Source organism: Streptopelia decaocto (genome assembly GCF_964273445.1).
Source record: "Streptopelia decaocto genome assembly, chromosome: 11".
In the NCBI taxonomy this organism is placed as follows: domain Eukaryota; kingdom Metazoa; phylum Chordata; class Aves; order Columbiformes; family Columbidae; genus Streptopelia; species Streptopelia decaocto.
The window spans coordinates 11846244-11865546 of NC_138666.1; the positions used below are offsets into that span (position 1 = coordinate 11846244).

The window sequence follows — 19303 nt, forward strand, 5'->3', positions numbered from 1 at the left end:
ACTGCAAACTCCTGTAGCATATGCATTGTGACCTAGCAGACATTAGAAAATAGAGCTTCACTATTTTCTTTTTATGTAACAATACTAGTTTGGTAAAGCTGGTTGACTGCTGTTGTATGGGTGCAGAGGTCAGGCCGTCCTGCTCAGGTTTAAGGGATTGTGTACCTGGCTGTGCATTTGCACAGGGCAGTAAGTAGCTCCAAGGGACCGCTGAGCCAACTGTGCCAGTGGACAGCAGCTCAAAGGGAATTCTCCATCCCTGACCTGTTTCTAGACAGTGTTTTTCAGTCACCTGGGTGCCAAGGAGTAGTCTTCTGCCAGTTCCTACGATTCCCTGGCATTTCTTTGTCAGGTCAGCAGTTGTGCTGAAATTGAGCCTTTTGAAGTCAGAATTTTTTGTTTCTGTTGTTTTGCAGCTCCAGCTTACTCTTCCTCCTGTATTGGGTTAGGATACAGAGAATTGTCAGCAACCAGTTTTTCTTTATCTAGTCCAGATGCCATGGGATTATTGATTTTTCTGCCATTTAACTCTAGCAAACCATATGCAGAGCTTATTGACTTGTCCTAATGACTCAAAGCACAAAGGTCTCTCTGATTCTGTACGTGGCTGGTTTCCTTTAGGCTTTAAGAACTTTTAGGCTGGTGTAAAGAGGGGGGTGGAAGGTGGACAGGACTCAGCCAAGATCCCAATGCCATGAGTTGGGCTGGTAGGATGGAGGAGGCCACTGTACTTCATATCCTCTCTTGGCAGGGTAGGAACCTGCAGCTGGTAGTGTCAGAGCAAATGGTGCTGGTGTCAGCTCCCCCAGCAGTATCAGTGTCTGTGCCAGCAGAGGCCCTGGGTGTAACGCATCTCATGTTTAAGAAATTAAGACCAAACTTTCGTAGTTTGAAATCTAGTATGCTGTAGGGAGAGAAGCACCAAGATGGCAGACTGTACTCTAAACAGCCATTGCATTACACCACTGTAAAAGTGGAATGAAAAAAAGCTGCCTTTGGTACTGTTAAATAGCGTGGCCCCCAGCAGTGCAGGCAGGGCTGCAGCTGACCTTTGTCGTCATGAATACAGTCTGGGTTCTGCTTGTTGGCAATACTTCTAACTGCAGCAGCAGCAGCAAAGATTCCTCACTTAGATGGGGCTTTGCATCCTGTTGAAGTAGACAGTGCTGGCTGAGTTAAGAAACGTCATCTTTATTAGTTTGTCCTGCAAACCTCCAGGGTTTTGTCAAGCAAAAACTGCTGAGAGGGAAAAAATGTTAATGTAGCTAAACATGATGCATGGCAATGGTTGAGTTCAGGGAAATATCTTACTATATTGAGCCTACATAAAAACCAGAGGGATGGGCTTGTAGTCTTAAAACACTCAACATCAACTAAGTGTAGTCAAAGAGTTTAGTGTTGTCAGCATCTCCTCTGCCAGATGTTTATGCTGAATGTCTGTAAGAGCTACCAGCTGGACTGGGACAAGGAGCAGGTCTTGCCTTAAACTTCTGATGCTGAATGAGGGAACGCACTTGCTGTTCTGGCAGTGTACGTCTGCCTTCCTAAAACAGCCATTAGGAGGTCTGGGCTTTCTTAACACCTCCAGCTGAAGGTGGTAGTTGTGCTCCAGAGCTCTCATTGTAAAATAAGGCCACCCAAAACCACTTTTGTGTTGTGGAAGATTGTTTATGTAGAGGTAGCTAAAAGCCACATGCCATTTGAGGGACAAGTGGGCTTGTATTCAATCATGCCAAATGTTCTTGCTGCTGTAGCACAGGTGTCTGACCTTCCCTTCCTGCGCACAGTCTGGGCAGTTCATTCCCGGGGCAGCAAGGTTTCTAATGTACCAGCTCTAGCAGCTGATGCAAGATCCTTTTCTGTCCATAGCGCACATGCAAAGCTTGCTGCTCCCTTCGACTCAGTTTCTCATAAATCTCCTTGTTATTTAGCAAGTCCTGCTCTGCTTTCAAGTCTGACCCGTAGGACTCCAGGGTCAACAGCACACTGTCATAAAGGAGCTTCTTGCAAGGGGTTTTAAGTCTGGAGAGAGACTCGTTAGAAAGGACAGTGTTTTCCTCTTCCTCACTGTCATCTTCCCAGCCATCTTGTTCCTTATACTCCTTGAATTCTTCTTCTGACATGCACAGCACCTGTAACAATGCAGACAAAGAAACAAGTCACTGGTAGTGGGAGTACATTGGGTGTTCTTCTCTAGAGAAGGATGGTCTTAGCGACATGGTGCAGGTGAGTTATTCCTCAGCTGGACTGAAGGTGAGAATAAAGCTGGCTTAAGAGACTTAATCACAAATAACATTCAAACGGCAAGCCTGGGTGATGGGAACAGTCTTAAAGGACATCTCATCTGCTAACTACAAAGGTGCAGAGCTCTCTAGAACAGCAGAAGCCACAACCAGTAAGTACATGTGGGTGGCTTGTTCAGGAAAGGAAGATGACCAACAGTACTGGGAGCTGGGCAACCACCCTCCTACTGCTTTTCCAGCAGGACTGTTAGTACCAAAATGCCTTTACATGCTTGTTCCCCCTTCATTGAACCATTTTGCACCTGTGCTTTTCCTTGTGAAGCTCTTCCCACTGAGCACTGCTTACCTTCAGGGTCACAGACAGCTCTTCCTCTGTTAGCACCTCATCCCAGCCAAGCACAAAGGCACCTTCCTCCCCCACCATCTCCAGCTGGCACAAGAAGTCCCACTGCTCTGAGACCAGCTGCTGCTGTGCTTCACTTCTGGCACCTGTTTTGAAGAACGGCAGAGCTGCAAACCCCACTCAGGTTGCAGTGGTTGATGGTGAATGGATAGGGGCGAACAGGAGCCAGAAAGCTGAGGTGTAGCCCCAGCACCTGAAGTGCTTGTGGAACAAGTGTATTTTTCATGTCACCCTTCGTCCCTGCTTCACCATATCACTGTTTAACAGAGATTGCCCGCCCCCTCCTTTCCCAAAGTGGCTCCGGGTGCCACTCACGCTGCAGCGCTGCCTTGCGTACTGTCACCATCTGGATGTCGGCCGTGTCATTGGTGTTGCCCGGGTAAGGCTCTGCAAAGCCGTACATGTGTAGGAGCTGCCAGTTGGCCATCTGCCCGTATGTGTTGAAAATCTCTTGCCCTTTGGTGACGGGCTGTGTTGTGACCATCCGTAAACATTGCTGCAGGAAGGGACAGAGAGGCTCTTAGAGCTGCGGTCATCTGCCATGCTCAGAAACAAGGTGTTTCAGAGGCTCAGATGACCTAAGCTCTTCCTAACTAAAGCCAGGCCTACAGCAGAGTAATATGCTGAGCAAAATAGCTTCAGATGAAGGAGATGCAGGCCAGGCTGGGTGGCAGGTGAGCAGAGCTGCCTGGGGTGCAGCGCCGGCCTTGCCGTGGCACTGCTCCCACCAGCCCTGCAGCGCAGAGGAACCGGAGCGGGACGAGCCTGGCGCAGCGGCCGTGCACTCACGGGAGAGTATTCCAGGTTGGCGTTGTGGTTGGCCACGTGATTCAAAATATCTGCTACAGGCACCATCATAGGAGGATTGGGCCCCTTCTCATCTTCATCTTCCTCCTCCAAAGGTTCCTGGAAGCTAAGAGAAGGAAGATGAAGCCAAGCCAGTTTTACACCTTTCAGCACACGGCAAACTTCACCTTATACTTACATTCTTGTGCAACTGCAACCTTTTAAGTACCACAGCCCATAATCTTTCCTGTGATCCTACTACTTGTCTTTGCTCCTTATTGGAGCAAAGCCCTCACTGCTCACCTGTAGGCCATGACAAATGCCACCAACTCCTTGTACAACTCCAGTGTATGCCGTTTGGGGTCAAAGATGTTGGGGTGGGACTCCATGAAGGGCAGGATGATGGAGCTATACTCCAGGTGGATGTTGGCCAAGTCTTTGTCAACAGCTTCTGGGATGCCTGTGCCCCGCAGGAGCCTCGTTCGCTCCTCTTTAGGCCTGTTGTGAGAAAAACAGCACGTTTATCTTCATCTGCCTCAGGAGTAGGGTCTATAAACTCCTTCCTTCAAAACCTCCACTTTCTGGTGCTCTACAGATTCCTGTTTTCTGGTTATGCCTGGGAGGGTCCCTCAGTTACTGCCATTGACAGGGCTAGGACAGAGGGACCGCGTCCAACCCCAGGGCTCTCGCTTGGCAGCCCCTGGACTGCGCCTGCCCTCAGCTGTCACATCAGGCCACCCTACAGACCCACTTGGCTTCACTTTACCAGAACATGGGGTGATCCAGGCTCCTGAAGTCCTGCCAGAGAGAGAAATACGGCTGCCAGGGGGAGTTGCTGGCTGTGTACTCGTGTAGCAGGGCCAGCAGGAGCGGCACCCAGCCGGACTGGCTCTGCAGGGCCTCCTGGCCTGAGGAACCAGAGATGATTGAGAAAAATGTAAGTTGATCTGAGGTTGTAGTCTTTTCCTCTGAGAACAAGTCTTCCAAAAGTGAGGCTACTGCAGGCCTCATCACCTGTCTTCAGCCTGGGGTGGGGAGTTCTGCTTTAATTCCTGTTTGTCTTGGGTTTGTCCTGAGCTGAAGCAGAACCTGCTCTAGGCTCTGCACCCCCACACACATGGCTTTGCTGTCCTCACACCCAGGCTCTGGGTCCCTCTAGCAAGAAAGAAACTCTGCTTTTCCTACCAGAGGAAAAGCACCCTCCTATGGGTGGCTGTCACTTAAAGATCAGAGATGGGCTTTCCTCTCTGCTCACATGGTGCTAGACTCCCTTAGTAAGTAATGGGGGCTCAGAGGTCCCTGCTCCAGCAACCCCAGCCTCAATCCCAGACCCGCTGTCGGGAGCAAGCAGAGGCAGAGCAGCCCCGCAGCCCCGCGGCGGTGCTCACCTTCCCGCAGGAGCGCCTGGATGGAGCAGGTGTGCTGGGAGAGCAGCGCGCTGCGCGGGACGGTGCACAGGACCTCTCCGGCCTCCAGCTCCTCGGCGGCCAGCATGCCGTACCCCGCCACCGCGCCCTCCCTGCTCAGCCGGACCTTGGGCGAGACGGGAGCGCCGACCCGTGAGCGGACATGGGGAGGGGAGCCCGGGGGGCTCCGGCCCCGCCCGGCCCCGCCTCACCTTCGGGCTGAGCTCCACCCCGGCCCGCCCGCACCACGCCAGGAAGCCGGAGAGGGGGTCGGCGCTGCCTTTCCCCCGGGCGCCGCTCCCGGCAGCCGCCTGTGGGTGGAAGAAAACGCGGGGTGAAGCCCGGGGGGCGGGAGGGAACCGCGGGGCCGCTACCGGAGCGCTCCCCCTCGGGCCGGGGTCGGCTCTCCCAGCCCCCCGGCTGCACTAGGGCACTGACCCCGGCGCACACGGGCGGGGGTCCCGGGACCCCCGGTGCCGGTCCGTGCCCCCCGTACCTTGCGCCTCTTGGGGGCCGACGCCATGGTGCTGCGAACACGTGGTCACCTACCACGTGGTCACCACCGCGCTCTTCCGGGTGTGCGGGAAGCTCCGCCCCCCCGCCGGCTGGGCTGACGGTGGCCGCGGAGGGACAGAATGGGCGAGAGGAAGAGGGGGAAACGCGCCGGGCGCGCTCGCCCTGCAGCCGCCCCTCTCGGGGGGTCTCTGAGAGATTTGGCGACCCCGTAGGGCCCCGCACGTTGTCCCGCTGGTGCCGCGGTGAGGTGGGGCCCTTGCCGTCTGTCTGGGATAACCCCCCGACTGCTCTAACAGGAGCCTGGATAGCTCAGCTGGTAGAGCATCAGACTTTTAATCTGAGGGTCCAGGGTTCAAGCCCCTGTTCAGGCGAAGGTTTTATCCTTTAGGAGCAAAGAAGGGGCTTCCCTGGGCTGGCTCCATCCCTCTGACACCCACAGGGAACTGCTGTTCCAACCACCCTGTGACCCAGGAGGGGGGATGTGAAAGGAGGGAGAAATAGGATGGAGGGGGGTATAGGAAACCCCAGGGCTGGCAAGAGAATTGGGTTGGAACTGGGGCTGAGGGGTGGCCTCCTGCCCCCACCCTGCGGCTGGGGCTCAGAGCCTCTCTGGAGGTGGGCAACGTGTTTGGCAGGTGCCAGGCCTTCCTTCACCTTAGCGTGTTCCTACCCCTGCCCTCCTTCCCCTCTGTGCCCCCCAGGAGCTCCATTTTGGAGCCCATCCAGGCAGAGGCTGAAACCCCGGGGGGACCCCACACTCCCCCGGCCCTCACTCCCCCAGAGGGGCTGTGGCGGCGGCTGCTTTCCCTCTGCACGGGGACAGGGACGTGACTGGGGACACCAACCAGGCAGGGCAAAACCAGCCCTGGGCAGTGAACCCCCCGATACACCCCGCGCCCATTGCACGTCCCCAAAACAGCCCCCCCGGCCCCCTTGGCTCGGGCAGACGCTCCCGTGCAGCCACCCAGCGTCCCGGCCTTTGCAGGACTGGAGGACAGGGGTGTTTTTGCAACGAGACGTGGCACCCGCGTCAACCCATGAGCTTATTTTATTATTGAACCGACGAACTTCGTTTCCCAGCGGCTCCGATCCCTTCCACGCGCGTGTGCCGCACGGCTTCGGCCCGCGCCTCCGTCGTCATTCATTTCTTGCCAGCAAGAAAACAAAGAGATAATAAATAGGAAGCTTATTTGCGGGGGAGGCGCAGGGGACGGCCGCGGGTCACACGCGGTGCCTGGTCCCGGCCGGGGGGGACGGCGGGGGGGCTGCAGGCAGACAAGCGATTGCCACACGGCCACCGCGGGCCATGGGCGCTGTGGGGAAACCGCCGTCCCCGGAGCGGGTGGGGGGATATAGCAATCTCTATTTAATTACATTAAAATAGACTATTTTAAAAAATTATTTCTAGTAGTTAAAAAAACGCATCACGGTCCATCCAACCCTGGCGGGGCCATGAGCTGCCCCAGCAGCCCCAGGGTTTGGGGACACACCGGTGGGTGTGGGGATAGACCCCAAGCCGCCTCACCCCGGGCAGTCCCGTCCTGGGGGTCTGTCCCAGCCCGGTCCCCTGGCACCGCAGCGGGTGTCCAGGGTGGGTGCTGGCAGGGTGGCCGCCACGGGTGACAAAGCAGAGTCACTGTGTTCCCTGCCAACCCCATAGCCACTGCTCCATGGGGCACAGGCAGGACCAAAGCAGGGAGCGGGTGTCCTCCCGCCCCCATGCCCCGGGGGTTAAATGACATGGCAGCAGTTGAACTGCCCCAGGGAGAGGAGACTCTCCTTGGAGCCGGGCCGGATTTTGAAGGCCAGGGCTTTCTCGCAGAGCGGGAACTGCAGGAGCCTGTCCCGCAGGCTGCCCCCCTTGCTCTTGCCTGGGTCCAGCTTGATGACATTCTCTGCAACCCCCTCAATGCCCCCCAGGCCCAAGTTCTCCACTGACCGCCGGGCTGGGCTGGTGGGTGATGTGGGCCCCGGGGACTTGTCCATGGGACCTGGGAGGGTGGCGGGGGTTGTCTCTGTCCCCTGTGCCCAAGGGACCCCAGCAGGGCCGCTCTGGGGTGGCGGCGTGGCTGCCCTTTCCCTGGGGGGCTCTGCCAAGGACTCCCCCAGCTCCATGTTCTCCCTCGTCCTGGGGACCTCAGCTCCATCCTCCCGTGCCACCAGGGGACCCCGACCCCCACTCGCTCCCTTCCCAGCCCAGGCTGCCCCCAGGCGCCCACCCCGGCCCCCCAGCTCAGGCCCCGGCCCCCAGACCTCCCCGCGGCCGGGCGGGCGGTGGGCACGCAGGAAGGCTCGCATCTGCTCCTGGTTCAGCGAGCTGCTCTTCCTCTCCATGGTGCTCGGTCTCCCCTCCTCCTCCTCCTCATCCTCCTCTTCCTCTTCACAGATCTGCTGCAGGGCTGGGGTGCTCTTGGTGATGGTGGTGTCAACGGCAGGGACCTTCAGCAGGGTCCCAGGGGTTTGCCGGCCAACAAGGTCCGCTCCGGGGGACAGCCGGGGACTCATGGTGAGGCCACCTGATGCTTCTGTGAAGGCCGAGAGGCCACCAGCGCTGCTTGCGGGGCCAAATGTGTCTGATAAGTTGGTCCTGAGAAAGGGGAGGGATGGAGGTGTCAGTACCCAGCTTGGCACTGTGAGGGCTGTGGTGAGGAAGGGGACAGGGGACCGGCCAGGACCTTACACTGGGGAAGCTGGGCTGGCACAGGGAGGGCCATGGGATGGGGGACAGTGGGGGGCTCACCTGCTCTGCACCTCCTTGGCCAGGTTGTAGACGAGGCTGAGGCGGTGGCCCTGCTTCTCCTGCTTCTCCCGCAGCATCCTCTCCGCCAGCAGGAAATACGTGGCTGTGATGTGGTTGTAGCGGTCAGCCTCCAGCGCCCTGCGCGGCACCAAGGGATCCGCATCACTGCACCAGGGACACGCTCGGGGGGACCGCCAGGGCCCTCCACAGTGGCTCCCGCCTCGGCACCCCACCCCGTCACTCACTCCTGGATGGCGTCCCGGTCCGCGATGTTCCCGCACGTCATGGCCTGGAGGATGATTTCGTGCTCCTCCTCGGACACGCGCTTGTGGGAGGTGAGGGGCAGCAGGCAGCGGCTGGCGGGGGACGGGTCCACCCCCTGCAGCCACGCGTGGCCCTCGATCTGCTCCAGGGAGGCTCGCTGCTTCGGGTCCCGCTGCAGCATCCTGGAGATGAGACTGATCGGGGGGAAAGGGGTGACGCTGCAGCATGCAAACCCCAAACTCAGCAACTTTACCCCCCTTTCCCAGGGACAAGGCTCCCACCCCCGGGGCAGCGGGTCGGGGCCGGCTGGCAGGGGGAGCGGTGCTTACTCCGTGCACTGTGCTGAGACATGCGGGGGGACGGTGTAGCGACAGTCCATGATCATGGTGAGGGTCTCGCTGTCGTTGGCCTCCTGGAAGGGGGGGTGGCCGCACACCAGCATGTAGAGGATGACCCCCAGGCTCCAGATGTCTGCAAGAAGCAGCAGCAGATCGAACCCGCCATGGCTCAGGCGAGAGCCTCAAGCCCAGGGACCCCAGGGGGCCAATCCACCAACGCCGAGCCAGCAGAGAGCAGCGCTCGCTGGGATGCTCCCACATTCTGCCCCACGGACAGCGGGACCACAGCCCCACCAAGGTGGGGAAGGAACTTCCCCATCCCCACATCCAAGCAGGTCTCAAGGGGCTTCACCAAAATAGTTGAGGTCTTATCCCCTTTCCCAGGTCAGCCCTGAGCTCCATCCCCTCCCCAGTCACCCACCCATTTAATGTCATTACTCTGCTTCCCAGTTACCAAACAGAGTCCAGCCAGAGCGGGATCACTGCCCTGCCCAGGGGACAGGGACAGAGCCAGCAGCACCTTCACCTGCTCTTCCTGCTGAGTACAAATCTGGAAAAGCGCTTTTTGAGGATGCTGAGCACACCCCAGGGCTCTCTGTTAATACCTTCAGCTTCTTAAGCTAAGTGCCTGCATTTGAAAATCTCTCATCTGTGCCGTTGTTCTCCTGTCATCTCCCTTTGCAGCGCCACCAGCTTGTTTTTCTGCTGTCTCCACAAGCCATCCCCGTTTTCAGCTCTGGAACCGCCTCTCCCTGAGCCAGCACTGGGCTTTTTCCTTTAAGGGCTTGTGTTTTGTTCTGCTAAATCTTCCTGCCCTTAATTCCAGCGGAGCTGGCTCAGGTCCCGCTTTCTCTCCCACGTCCCCGCTGTCCCAGCAGAGTCTCTTGGTGTCTCCAGCCCTGCTCCCTGTGCCCCAGGATGGTGTCCCCAGCCCCCTGCACCCTGGCCAGGGGAGGGAGGGTGCTGGGAGCCATGGAAAGGAAGCAGTTTTGAGCATGGGGATGGAGCAAAGGAAACTTTCAGAGCTCCTCCACCCAAACAGCAGCATCCTGAGCAAGTTTCCTTCCGGCATCACCCCCCCAAGTAATCGCTAGCACTGGCCTGCCAGCAGCTGCACCCTCCCGCTGCTCCTCCTGAGCCCCGGTGGATGCCACGCCAGGCCTGCAGCCCGCTCGGGCTTTTCCTCCTCCCTGGCATGAACCATTGACCTGCAGGATCTTGGCGGGTGCAGGGATGGTCACTGTGGGGAGAGCCACCCTGCGCCAGGGCACGGCTGGGCAGCTGAGCACCCAAGGGACGGGGTTCCTGCTCACAGGGACAGCAGTGCCACCGGGGCGCGGGGCACAAGGGGCCAAAAGTGAGGTGGTACCCGGCCGGCAGGGCCACGCTCCAGGCAAGGGCCACGTGGGAGGCACGTCCGCAGGGACGCACCCACCGCCCTTACCGACAGCCGGGGCATCGTACTCATCCCCAAGCAGGATCTCGGGCGCCGAGTAGGCCAGCGAGCCGCAGCTGGTGGTGAGCATCTTGCCGGGCTGGAAGCGGTTGCTGAAGCCGAAGTCAGTGAGCTTGACCACCTCCTGCTCCTGGAAGAACACCACGTTCTCGGGCTTGAGGTCGCGGTGGACCACGTGGAGCTTGTGGCAGTAGGAGATGGCGTGGACGATCTGGGCGAAGTAGTGCTTGGCCCGCGCCTCAGTCAGCCCGCCCTCGTGCCGCATGATGTGGTCAAACATGTCCCCGCCGTCACCCAGCTCCAGGATGAGGTAGAGCTTGGCGTGGGTGTCGATGACCTCGTAGAGGCGCACCACGTTGGGGTGCTGGACCAGCTTCATGCAGCGCACCTCCTGCAGGAGCTGCCCCGCCGCCTCCCCCGCCAGCTTGCTCTTGTCGATCACCTTGACGGCCACCCGCTGCCCGGTGAAGACGTGCCGCGCCAGCTTCACCACCGCGAAGTGGCCCTTGCCCAGCGTGCGCTCCAGGTCGTACAGCCCCGCGATCTTGCCCTCGCCGCAGCCCTGCGCCCCGGCCATGGCGGTGCTGTCACGCAGCGACGGGCGTCGGGCGCTGTTGGCGGGGGAGCTGCTGAGCAATGTGGGGTGTGGAGGATGGGGCACCCCCAAATACCACATCCCCCAGCACTCCTGACACAGGCCCCAAGCACCGCAAACGCCAGGATCCCCAGGACATCACTGTCCCAAACACGCTGGGCACCCCTGACTCCTCACCTCCAGTCCCTGGACATCCCAATACTCCCGCTTCCACTCCTCAGCACCCTGGGGTACCCCAATACCCCCACACCCAGGTCCCCAGCACCTAGCACCCCAAAACCCTCACCTTCAGTCCACAGCACCCTGGATACCTCCATACCCCCATCCCCACTACCCAGCACCCCTGGGCATCCTGATACCCCCAAATCCAGGTGTCCAGCACCATGGCACCCTAAGCACCCCAATACACTTACACTCAGATCTCCAGCACCCTGGGCACCCCAATACCCTCAACTCCGCTCCCAACCATCTTGGGCACCCCAACGCCCCACCTCCAATCTCCCACCACCCTGGGGTCCCCCATACCCCTGCCTCCAGCTCTCCAGCACCCTTGTCACCCCCCATACTCCCACCTCCAGCACCCCGGGCACCCCCATATTGCCAGTCCCCAGGTAACCAGCACCCTGCTCACCCCCACGCCCCGATCCCCCTCCGGCCCCCGGGCAGCCCCGTGTCCCCGGAGCCCCCGCACTCACCGCCCGCCGCAGCTGGAGCCGCCGGGGCTGCGGCTGCCCGGGCGCGCCCGCCCCGCTGACGTCAGGGCGGCACCGGGCTCGCGCCTTAAAGGGCCCGGTGCGCGGGGGCTGAGCCCGGGGCGATGCTCATCGCACCTTCCGCAGCGGAGCCTCCGGGCGGGGGCTCGGCCTGGCTTACTAAAGCCCGTTTGGGCGCATTAGCGGTACTGAGGGCTGGCAATGAGCTAAATGAGCCGCCTGCCCACTGCGGCCAGTTCCAGGGAGAGAGGAAGAGCCCCGGTCCACGCTTTGCACCCCCCGTGGGTCCCGCCATGGGACAAGCTCCCTCCTGCCCAGCTCACAGGCATCTCCATCGCCCGCTCTCACCCTTGCTCAGGGCCGGGAGCACCGAGCTGGGGTCGCAGCCCCAGACCCCTGTTGTCATCCTCCCAGACCCCCGTTGTCATGTGTAGCCCCCCCCGCCATGATCCCTCTTTTCCTGGAAGCGGCCCAGCGAGTGGCCGGCCGCCTCATTTAGCTCGTTACTGGCCGTGGGGATGCGCACAAAGCAGACGTAGCTCCTGCAGATTAAAAAGCTCTCAGCGCTGCCATCCTCGTTACCGCTAATGCCTTCCCAGAAATCCTCCGCCCGCAGCCCCGCAGGCTGCAAACAGGCCCTAATGAGCTGGGTTGCGGGCTCTGCTTGGGGGCTGGCGTGGGCTGGGGGCAGCATGGACTGGGGACCCGATCCTCCCGGGGCTGGGGATGGAGGAACTGGGAGGACTGGACTGCCAAGCAGCTCTTGCCACGGGAATGGGGCTGGATGGGGCACCCAGCACCTGCCCAGGCTTCAGGAATGGGAGTGGAAATGGGAACAGGGGGGCTGCCAAACCTGCCTCTGACCCAAAATGGGTCTTCATCCAGACATGTGGGGTGCAGGGGGCAGCTGGGTGCTGTGTGCTGGGGGACACACCCATGTGCTGAGTGCTTCCAGCAGCGCCTGCAGCTGGAAACTGAACCCCTCAGGTCTTGTCCCCACATTTCCTTGCAGGGCTGAAGCCACGTGAGGACACGGGTGTCTCCAGAAGCAGCCTGGCCAAGTGGCTGACCTGGGATGGGCAGCCTGCAGGCAGCTGGAGGGGGTGCCAGGGGGAAGCAGAGGAGTTGGCAGCCCCTGGGTCACTGGGTACCTGGGCAATTCGCCACCCTGGGTGTCCACCTGGGGATTCGAATGGGAAGGTGATTCCTTCCTGGCTTCTGTCGCTGGGATTTCTAGCAAACGACTCTCAGATCTGCTGCCGTCAGTACAGGATGGGAATGTGGAGGCCCCGTGAGCAGCATCTCCCACCGCAGGACCTTCTGGCCCTGGCTCCTCTTGGCAAAAAGCCCATGTGTGTTGGAGCTGTGTCCTTCTCCTGGCGGGGAGCTGGGTGCTGCAGGTCCGTACCCTTGCAGCTGCCTGTTGTACACATGCCAACGCTGCTTTGAAGCTCTCTGCTGAAACGGCAGGAGCAGGCACGTGGTGTGCTGGGATGCTGCAGCCATAACACATCCCCTGCAGCCCTGGCCGGTGAGACACTGCAGAGCTGCCGCCTCCACTAGTGCCCAGCCCTGTGACTGATGGGCTGAGGCCGCATCAGGCTGGCTGCAGCTCCCTTTGCTTTTGGAGTGGCTCTCAAAGGTCTGAACACCGAGAAGCTCAAGGAGCCACATATGATGGCTGTGAAATCCAGCATTAACGTTGTGGAGAACCGTGCAGCTGGTTCCTTCCTTCCCCCAGTGAAGTCGAGCCCATGGGAGCTCTGAGAGCTCCCAGCTCTGGGCAGCTGAAGGTTTTCCAAAGGATAAATGAATGAGAGATGCAGTTAGCAGAGGTGGGAGCCTAGAGAACCCGCAGACAACAAGTGGTCAGGAGTTGGAGAACTTCTAGAGGCTCTGGAGTGTGGACGCCTGCCTGGAGCTGTGGGTGGGCAATACTCCCTTTGAAAACTGCTAGAGAGCTCAGTGTGCCTTGGGAGAGAAAGGAGCCTGCAGACCTGGTGTTTCTCTAACTGGGAACTGGGAGATGTCCTCAGGGTGCGGATATTTGCGTACAGCTGGAAAGAGAAGCGGTCTGGAAGGGCAGTGGGGATCACTCCCAAGAAATAATGGAGTTTGGGGCTGGGGGGATCCGTTCCTCCGCGCAGCTGTGGGGGGCGCAGAGGGGGATAGTGCCTCCCGTGCATCGCCCGACGGCTGCCTTGAAACAAAGAAATCAACTTAACAGCAGAGTCATTTATACTGTGAAGCAGCATTCTTTATTGACAGTGCCGGGAAGCTCTGAGGATCACCCTCCATAAGTGCTCCCAAGACTGGATGCTCTTGTGTTGCTTATATTCACATAATTATTACATATCCGTTACAATTTTTGAAAAATTTTACATGCAATACATCTATACTGAGAAATAACTTATGATGTTAGTTATAATTGTTTAGTTTCTCACTTACAATACATCTATTAATTATTAGTTACATATAAACTAAGCACTCTGCTTCTGAACAATGTATTACTTAATCTTCTGTCTCTTTCTTGTCATGTAGAAGGATGTAAAACTTGAAAAATACCCCTTCATTTTTGCAGGTGGTCAGAAAGCATTTGTCATGTCAATTGGCTAATGATGGATACGTCTTTTGTAACTCAAACAGAGTTTACATTAATTTAGCAGCTTTTCTTCAGCCTCTCCGGCCAAACAAAGCCCGGTTTCCAGAGAAGCCCACCTACCTGGTAGTTAGGAAAGTCATGTGGCTGCAGCACTTAATTAAAAGCCAATATAAATTCCAGTAAGGATGCGGGGAGGAGGACACTGAGGCAGAGAGCGGTAGCGGCGCCCGCAGCGAGCCCGGTGGAGCAGCGACTGGCAAAGCCCCTTTCCGCTCGGAGAGGTCAGTGCTTACAGCGGGAAGGGTCTGGGGTGCTGGGGTGCGATACCCATGGCTGTGGGGCTCCCCAGCAAAGAGCCAGGCGGTTTTGTGGGGATGGGGAGGTGAGGAGAGCTCTGGGCTGCTGGAGCCAGGGCTGGAGCCCCAAGGCTGCCAAAGCAGCAGTCATTGGGTTTTGTGGGACTTGGCTGCTGGCAGTGACTGAGGATCCCCCTTCCGGCTCCTGTTCCCCAGCCTCACCCTGTGCTCAGCATTACGGCTTCATCTTCCTCCCTTCTGCCGGATCCCCTCGTGAGCAGGGAGGGGGGAACAAGGCCTGCACTGGGGGCAGGTGAAAAACGCAGGCTGGTCCAACCAGGGGGGCACCTCATGATCATGGACCCATGTCCCAGGAAAGGGAACTTTGCATCCCAACGCTTCCCGCACAGAAGCCATGCGGCCAAGAGTTGGCGGGTTTTTCAGGTGACTGGGTGGCACGGAGGGGCCTGAGACCCCTAGGAGGGTCTTGGCTATGACATCCAGCCCATTGCTGCTGTCCTTGGGCAAATCCACATCCCCGCCTGCTCTCTCTGCCAGCCCCTACGTTACACTTCATTTTCTCAAAGCCCCACATTTGTTTATTGTGGCCAAACCCTGTGGTTTGGTTGCCAAAGAGTTGTAGCAAAGCAGTTCAACCCTTCCCAGGGACTTTTGGGGAGATTTCTGTTCCAGCTGCAATGTGCAGGAGGTCTCCCATGTTTCGACCATGTAATGTTGCTTTGTTGTAAACTCACCCATAAGGCTGAGCATGGAAATGTGGCTCAAGGGCTGGTGGCTGAAGAGTGGGAAGAAAAGGTGGGACTAGGAGAAGCAGGTGTTAAGAGGAGCTAAGCAAGAAGCAGCGCTGTGCTGGGCCCTGGGTGGTGCTTCCCTCAGCGCTGCCATGGAAAATGGCACAGGATGGAGCTGCTGGTGGGTACACAGCCGCCTTGGTGGCGGTATGCGGGGACCTGGTGATGTCCCAGCACTGGCTGTTGTCTGCAAGGTCCTGGTCACACGCCCCAGCCCAGATGCAGACCAGGCAGCAAATATTAGCTTGCGGTCTTTAAAACTAGCGGCACTTCCACATTCTGTGGGTGCAAGTGCCTGGCAGGAGCCGTGTTGGATGTTTCAGCCGCAGCCTGTGCACACACAGATGCGGAATGCACAGCACTGCGATGGTCTGGAGGTTCTGACAGCTGTGCATAGGGCAGGGAGACCCTGAACTGCTGCAAAAAAGCTCATGTCTCAGTCCACCCTCTGCTGCTCAGCCTCCACGGCTTGATCACAAACGTGCCCACACACAGGGTGCTCCACGGCACATCTGCAGGGTCCATGTGAAGCTCCCAGGCGTGTGGTGGCCCAAGAAAGGCTCTCAAGTGCAAGAGAGCAAACAGCCTGGCGTGGCAGCTGCACTGGCACAGGCTGCCCCCTGCCAACGCCGTGCTGCTCGGGCCGTGATGCTGACCAGGAACCCTCTGCACAGGTTGTCCCCCAGGACCATGCTGAACGTGCTGCTGCTGTGCTGCGGGCTGCTGCAGGGCATCCAGGCAATCCTCAGTGCCGACCTCAGCCGCAGCCACCTGCAGAAAGAGAATGGCAGGCTGGAGGGGATCGACAGAGCTCACTACTCCAGCCTGCTACAGAAAGTCAAGGAGATGTCTGCAGAGCCGGCAGGTGAGTCCTGTGGCCCCCTGTCCTCCTGCTGCCTCCCCACCAGCTGCTTGCTGATGTGGCCCCCAAAACAGAAGAGGGGACCTCACACCTGGGGTCAGACGCAGGGGATCCCCTCAAAGTAGCACAGCTTCTGTTGCTGTGGGAGCAGCCTCATCCCTCCCACTGCCCTGGCAGCCTGCAGGGAGTAGGGGCTTTCGTCTGGGGGTGGGAGGGAACACAGCCATGGGAAGCAGAATCAGAGCAGGTCGCCCCAGCAGTCTCCTCTCTCTGTATCTTGCAGGAGCTTTCCCCAAGTTGGGGTTTGAGCCGATGGGCCAGGACGTCCAAGAAGCCAACGGTGACCTTGTGCGGAGAGCCAGCACGCTGGGACCACAGGTAACACTCCCTCAGCTTTCTGAGAGACACCCCCAAAGAGCGGGGTGGCCTCGGGCCACAGCAGCCTCCTCCGTGCCCCTGGAAGCCTCCACAGAGCAGGAGCTCACCGGGCAGCGCTGTGTCTTGCCTGGCTCGGACCCCAGTCCCTGTGTTGGGGCAGCAGGCATGGCACCCTTCACTGAAGTCGAGGCTGCGCTTCAAAATAAATGTGTGCATAAAGGCCTTGAGATGTGATGGATGAGACAGTGATGCTTGCAGAGTGCCCATGGTGCTCAGCAGTGATTTCCAATCGTCTGGGCCCCAAGTTGAATGTGACAGAGCTTCCCACTGCTGGCAGCGGCAGGTTTCAGCGGCCACTCTTGGCTTTCTCGCACACATTTATTTCTGGTGTGGCGGTTCAGCACCAATCCTTTCCCTCTTCCTCCTCCTCCTCTCTCTCTTAGGCGACATCCGCAGAACTGCAAGCCGAAGGGCGAGAAGAGCGCGCCTCCCGCCGCTGCATCCGCCTCCTCGAGTCCTGCCTTGGCCAGCAGGTCCCCTGCTGTGACCCCTGCGCCACCTGCTACTGCCGCTTCTTCAACTCCGTTTGCTACTGCCGAAAACTCAGCACCGCTTCCTCCTGCGGCAAGAACTGACCCCCGTGCCGCGGGGCCGCCTGCTCCCTGCCCGCGCGCGCTGCCGCCTCCTCCGCAGCTCTAATAAACCAGCCGATAGCAAAACCTGTCAACGAGCGGGAAGGGTTGAATGTGTTTGGCTGGGATCTCAGGGGAGAGGGGTGGCAGCGCGGTCGGGGTACCTGTGCCCAGGTGGGCACTGCGTCCACATGGCCAAGAGTCCAGGGTACCTCCACATCAAACAAGCAGCTCCGGCAGGGCCCTTCCTGGCTGGATGAGTGGTCTCCCAGCAGGAGGGGTACAGGTATCACACCCAGCACAGAGCATCACCTCCTCCACTGCTAACCCATATGCCACTGGGGAGTAAAACAATGCTGTGAAAAGCCCTGAAAACCCCCAGGTGGGTGCCAGGGGAAAACCTCAAGCCTAGTGCACAGGTGAAGAGATGGCTGAGGGGGTTTCAGCCTGTTCCCTGGCAATGGAGGAGGTTGCATGGGGGAGCGCGGCAGGGACGGTGGCCCCAGGCCTGCTGTCCCCGCTGCTGTTGGCCACCACCATCCTGCTCTCCACCACCATCTCCTCAGGCTTTTCTCGGGTTCCAGTATAAGATAGGGAATGACCTATTAGAGAGCAGTGTAGGGGAAAGGGGCCTGGAGGTCCCGGGGGACAGCAGGATGACCATGAGCCAGCACTGGGCCCTTGTGGCCAGGAAGGCAAATGGTACCCAGGGTGGATTAGAAGGGGGTGGTCAGTAGGTCAGAGAGGTTCTCCTGCCCCTCTGCTCTGCCCTGGGGAGACCACACCTGGAATCTTGTGTCCAGTTCTGGGCCCCCAGTTCCAGAAGGACAGGGAACTGCTGGAGAGGGTCCAGCGCAGGGCAACAAAGATGCTGAAGGGAGTGGAGCATCTCCCGTGTGAGGAAAGGCTGAGGGAGCTGGGGCTCTGGAGCTCGGAGGAGACTGAGGGGTGAGCTCATTAATGTTTATAAATATATAAAGGGTGTCAGGAGGATGGAGCCAGGCTCTTCTGGGTGACAACCAATAACAGGACAAGGGGCAATGGGTAACAACTGGAACACAGGAGGTTCCACTCAAAGATGAGAAGAAACTTCTTCACGGTGACGGTGGTGGAGCACTGGCCCAGGCTGCCCAGGGAGGTTGTGGAGTCTCCTCCTCTGCAGACATTCCAACCCGCCTGGACACCTTCCTGTGTAACCTCATCACAGAATCACAGAATGTTAGGGATTGGAAGGGACCTCGAAAGATGATCTAGTCCAATTGCCCCACCAGAGCAGAAACACCCATCCACCTCGTTATGTCCTCATAAAAGGCTATGAGGTTGGTCAAGCACGACTTCCCCTTGGAGAAGCCACGCTGACTGCCCCTAATGACCCTCTTATCCTTGATATGCCTTGAGATGGCACCAACAATAAGTTGTTCCATCGATCTGGGTGTTCCTGCTCCGACGCGGGGACTGGACCGGATGATCTTTGGAGTCCCTTCCGAGCCCTGACATTACTCGACACTGATTCTGTGCAGGAGGGCGGGGTGACGCGCGCGCAGCGTCATCACGTACGCGCCGTGCGCGGGTCACGTGAGGCGCTGGGGGTGGGTCGGGGGGAGGGGGGGGATAGATCTCCCGTCTGGTCGCCATGTCGTCTTTCCCCGAGCTATATTTTAACGTGGACAACGGCTACCTGGAAGGGCTGGTGCGCGGCTTTAAGGCTGGGGTGCTCCGGCAAGGGGACTACGTGAACCTGGTGCAGTGCGAGAGCCTGGAGGGTGAGTGGCGGTGGCGCTGTGAGGCGGGCGGGGGCGCCCCCCGTGCGGACGGGGAGGCCCGGCCGGTTCGCTGAGGGGAAAGCCCGGCCGGGGTGAGGGTGGAAGGCCGGTGGGGAGGTGCGGGGCTGCGTGGCAGTGGGAAAAGGGCCCACAGCGGTGTTTTTAAGGCGTTATCCCCTCTTCACTGTTTGGCTGAGCAGGCCCTTGGTCCTTCCCCCCCGGCTGCTCTCCCTGAGCTCAGCTGACTCGGTTTCCCGTGTGATTGCAGCAGCTGATGCGGCGGTTTGAGGAAGCTTAAGCTCCGGTGACTTTGGGGTGGCCACGTAGCTCTGGTGCGTGTCTTGCGGTTGCTGGGAGTCTGGCTGGTTTGTCAGGCTTTGCTGATGACTCTTCTTCAGCGCTTTTGCTTCCTAAATGGCAGGCAGCACAGGAAGCCCTTTTAAATCCAGAAGTAAGATTATTGGGGTAACTTAATCCCTGATACCCAGGATCAGTGTT

The 19303-nt window shown here is 58.9% G+C and overlaps 4 protein-coding genes across 4 annotated transcripts in view; 2 read left to right on the forward strand and 2 right to left on the reverse strand.

Moving 5' to 3' along the window:
* Positions 1-728: 728 nt before the first annotated feature.
* Positions 729-5361, reverse strand: SETD6 (SET domain containing 6, protein lysine methyltransferase; the record flags this gene model as incomplete). Its single annotated transcript, XM_082062825.1, has 9 exons — positions 729-2132; positions 2590-2732; positions 2962-3142; positions 3436-3559; positions 3736-3930; positions 4199-4340; positions 4821-4965; positions 5051-5149; positions 5335-5361. The coding sequence occupies 9 exons, from the start codon at positions 5359-5361 to the stop codon at positions 1821-1823; spliced, it is 1368 nt and encodes a 455-aa protein (XP_081918951.1). The 3' UTR covers positions 729-1820.
* A 1033-nt stretch (positions 5362-6394) lies between these two features.
* On the reverse strand, positions 6395-11492 carry LOC309444630 (SNF-related serine/threonine-protein kinase-like). Its single transcript, XM_082062618.1, has 6 exons — positions 11443-11492; positions 10141-10763; positions 8688-8829; positions 8340-8552; positions 8095-8232; positions 6395-7941 (listed from the first exon to the last, which is right to left on the reverse strand). The coding sequence occupies exons 2-6, from the start codon at positions 10727-10729 to the stop codon at positions 7086-7088; spliced, it is 1938 nt and encodes a 645-aa protein (XP_081918744.1). The 5' UTR covers positions 10730-10763; positions 11443-11492; the 3' UTR covers positions 6395-7085.
* Positions 11493-15860: 4368 nt separating this feature from the next.
* Positions 15861-17045, forward strand: AGRP (agouti related neuropeptide; the record flags this gene model as incomplete). Its single annotated transcript, XM_082062774.1, has 3 exons — positions 15861-16035; positions 16316-16410; positions 16854-17045. The coding sequence occupies 3 exons, from the start codon at positions 15861-15863 to the stop codon at positions 17043-17045; spliced, it is 462 nt and encodes a 153-aa protein (XP_081918900.1).
* Positions 17046-18644: 1599 nt separating this feature from the next.
* Positions 18645-19303, forward strand: part of ATP6V0D1 (ATPase H+ transporting V0 subunit d1) — a 32658-nt gene continuing 31999 nt past the window's right edge. Inside the window, exon 1 of the mRNA XM_082062511.1 lies at positions 18645-18805. Within this exon, the coding sequence (XP_081918637.1) occupies positions 18676-18805 (130 nt within the window). The 5' untranslated portion in view covers positions 18645-18675. The remainder of the gene's footprint in view (positions 18806-19303) is intronic.

Bases quoted from the DNA above. Each gene is read 5' to 3' on its own strand.
- LOC309444630 (XM_082062618.1), bottom strand. From the start codon at position 10,729: ATGGCCGGGGCGCAGGGCTGCGGCGAGGGCAAGATCGCGGGGCTGTAC. The intron at 8,830-10,140 runs GTAAGGGCGGTG...TGCTTCTTGCAG, and splicing joins GTACGATGCCCCGGCTGTCG to ACATCTGGAGCCTGGGGGTC. The intron at 8,233-8,339 runs GTGAGTGACGGG...GGTGCCGCGCAG, and splicing joins GACCGGGACGCCATCCAGGA to GGCGCTGGAGGCTGACCGCT.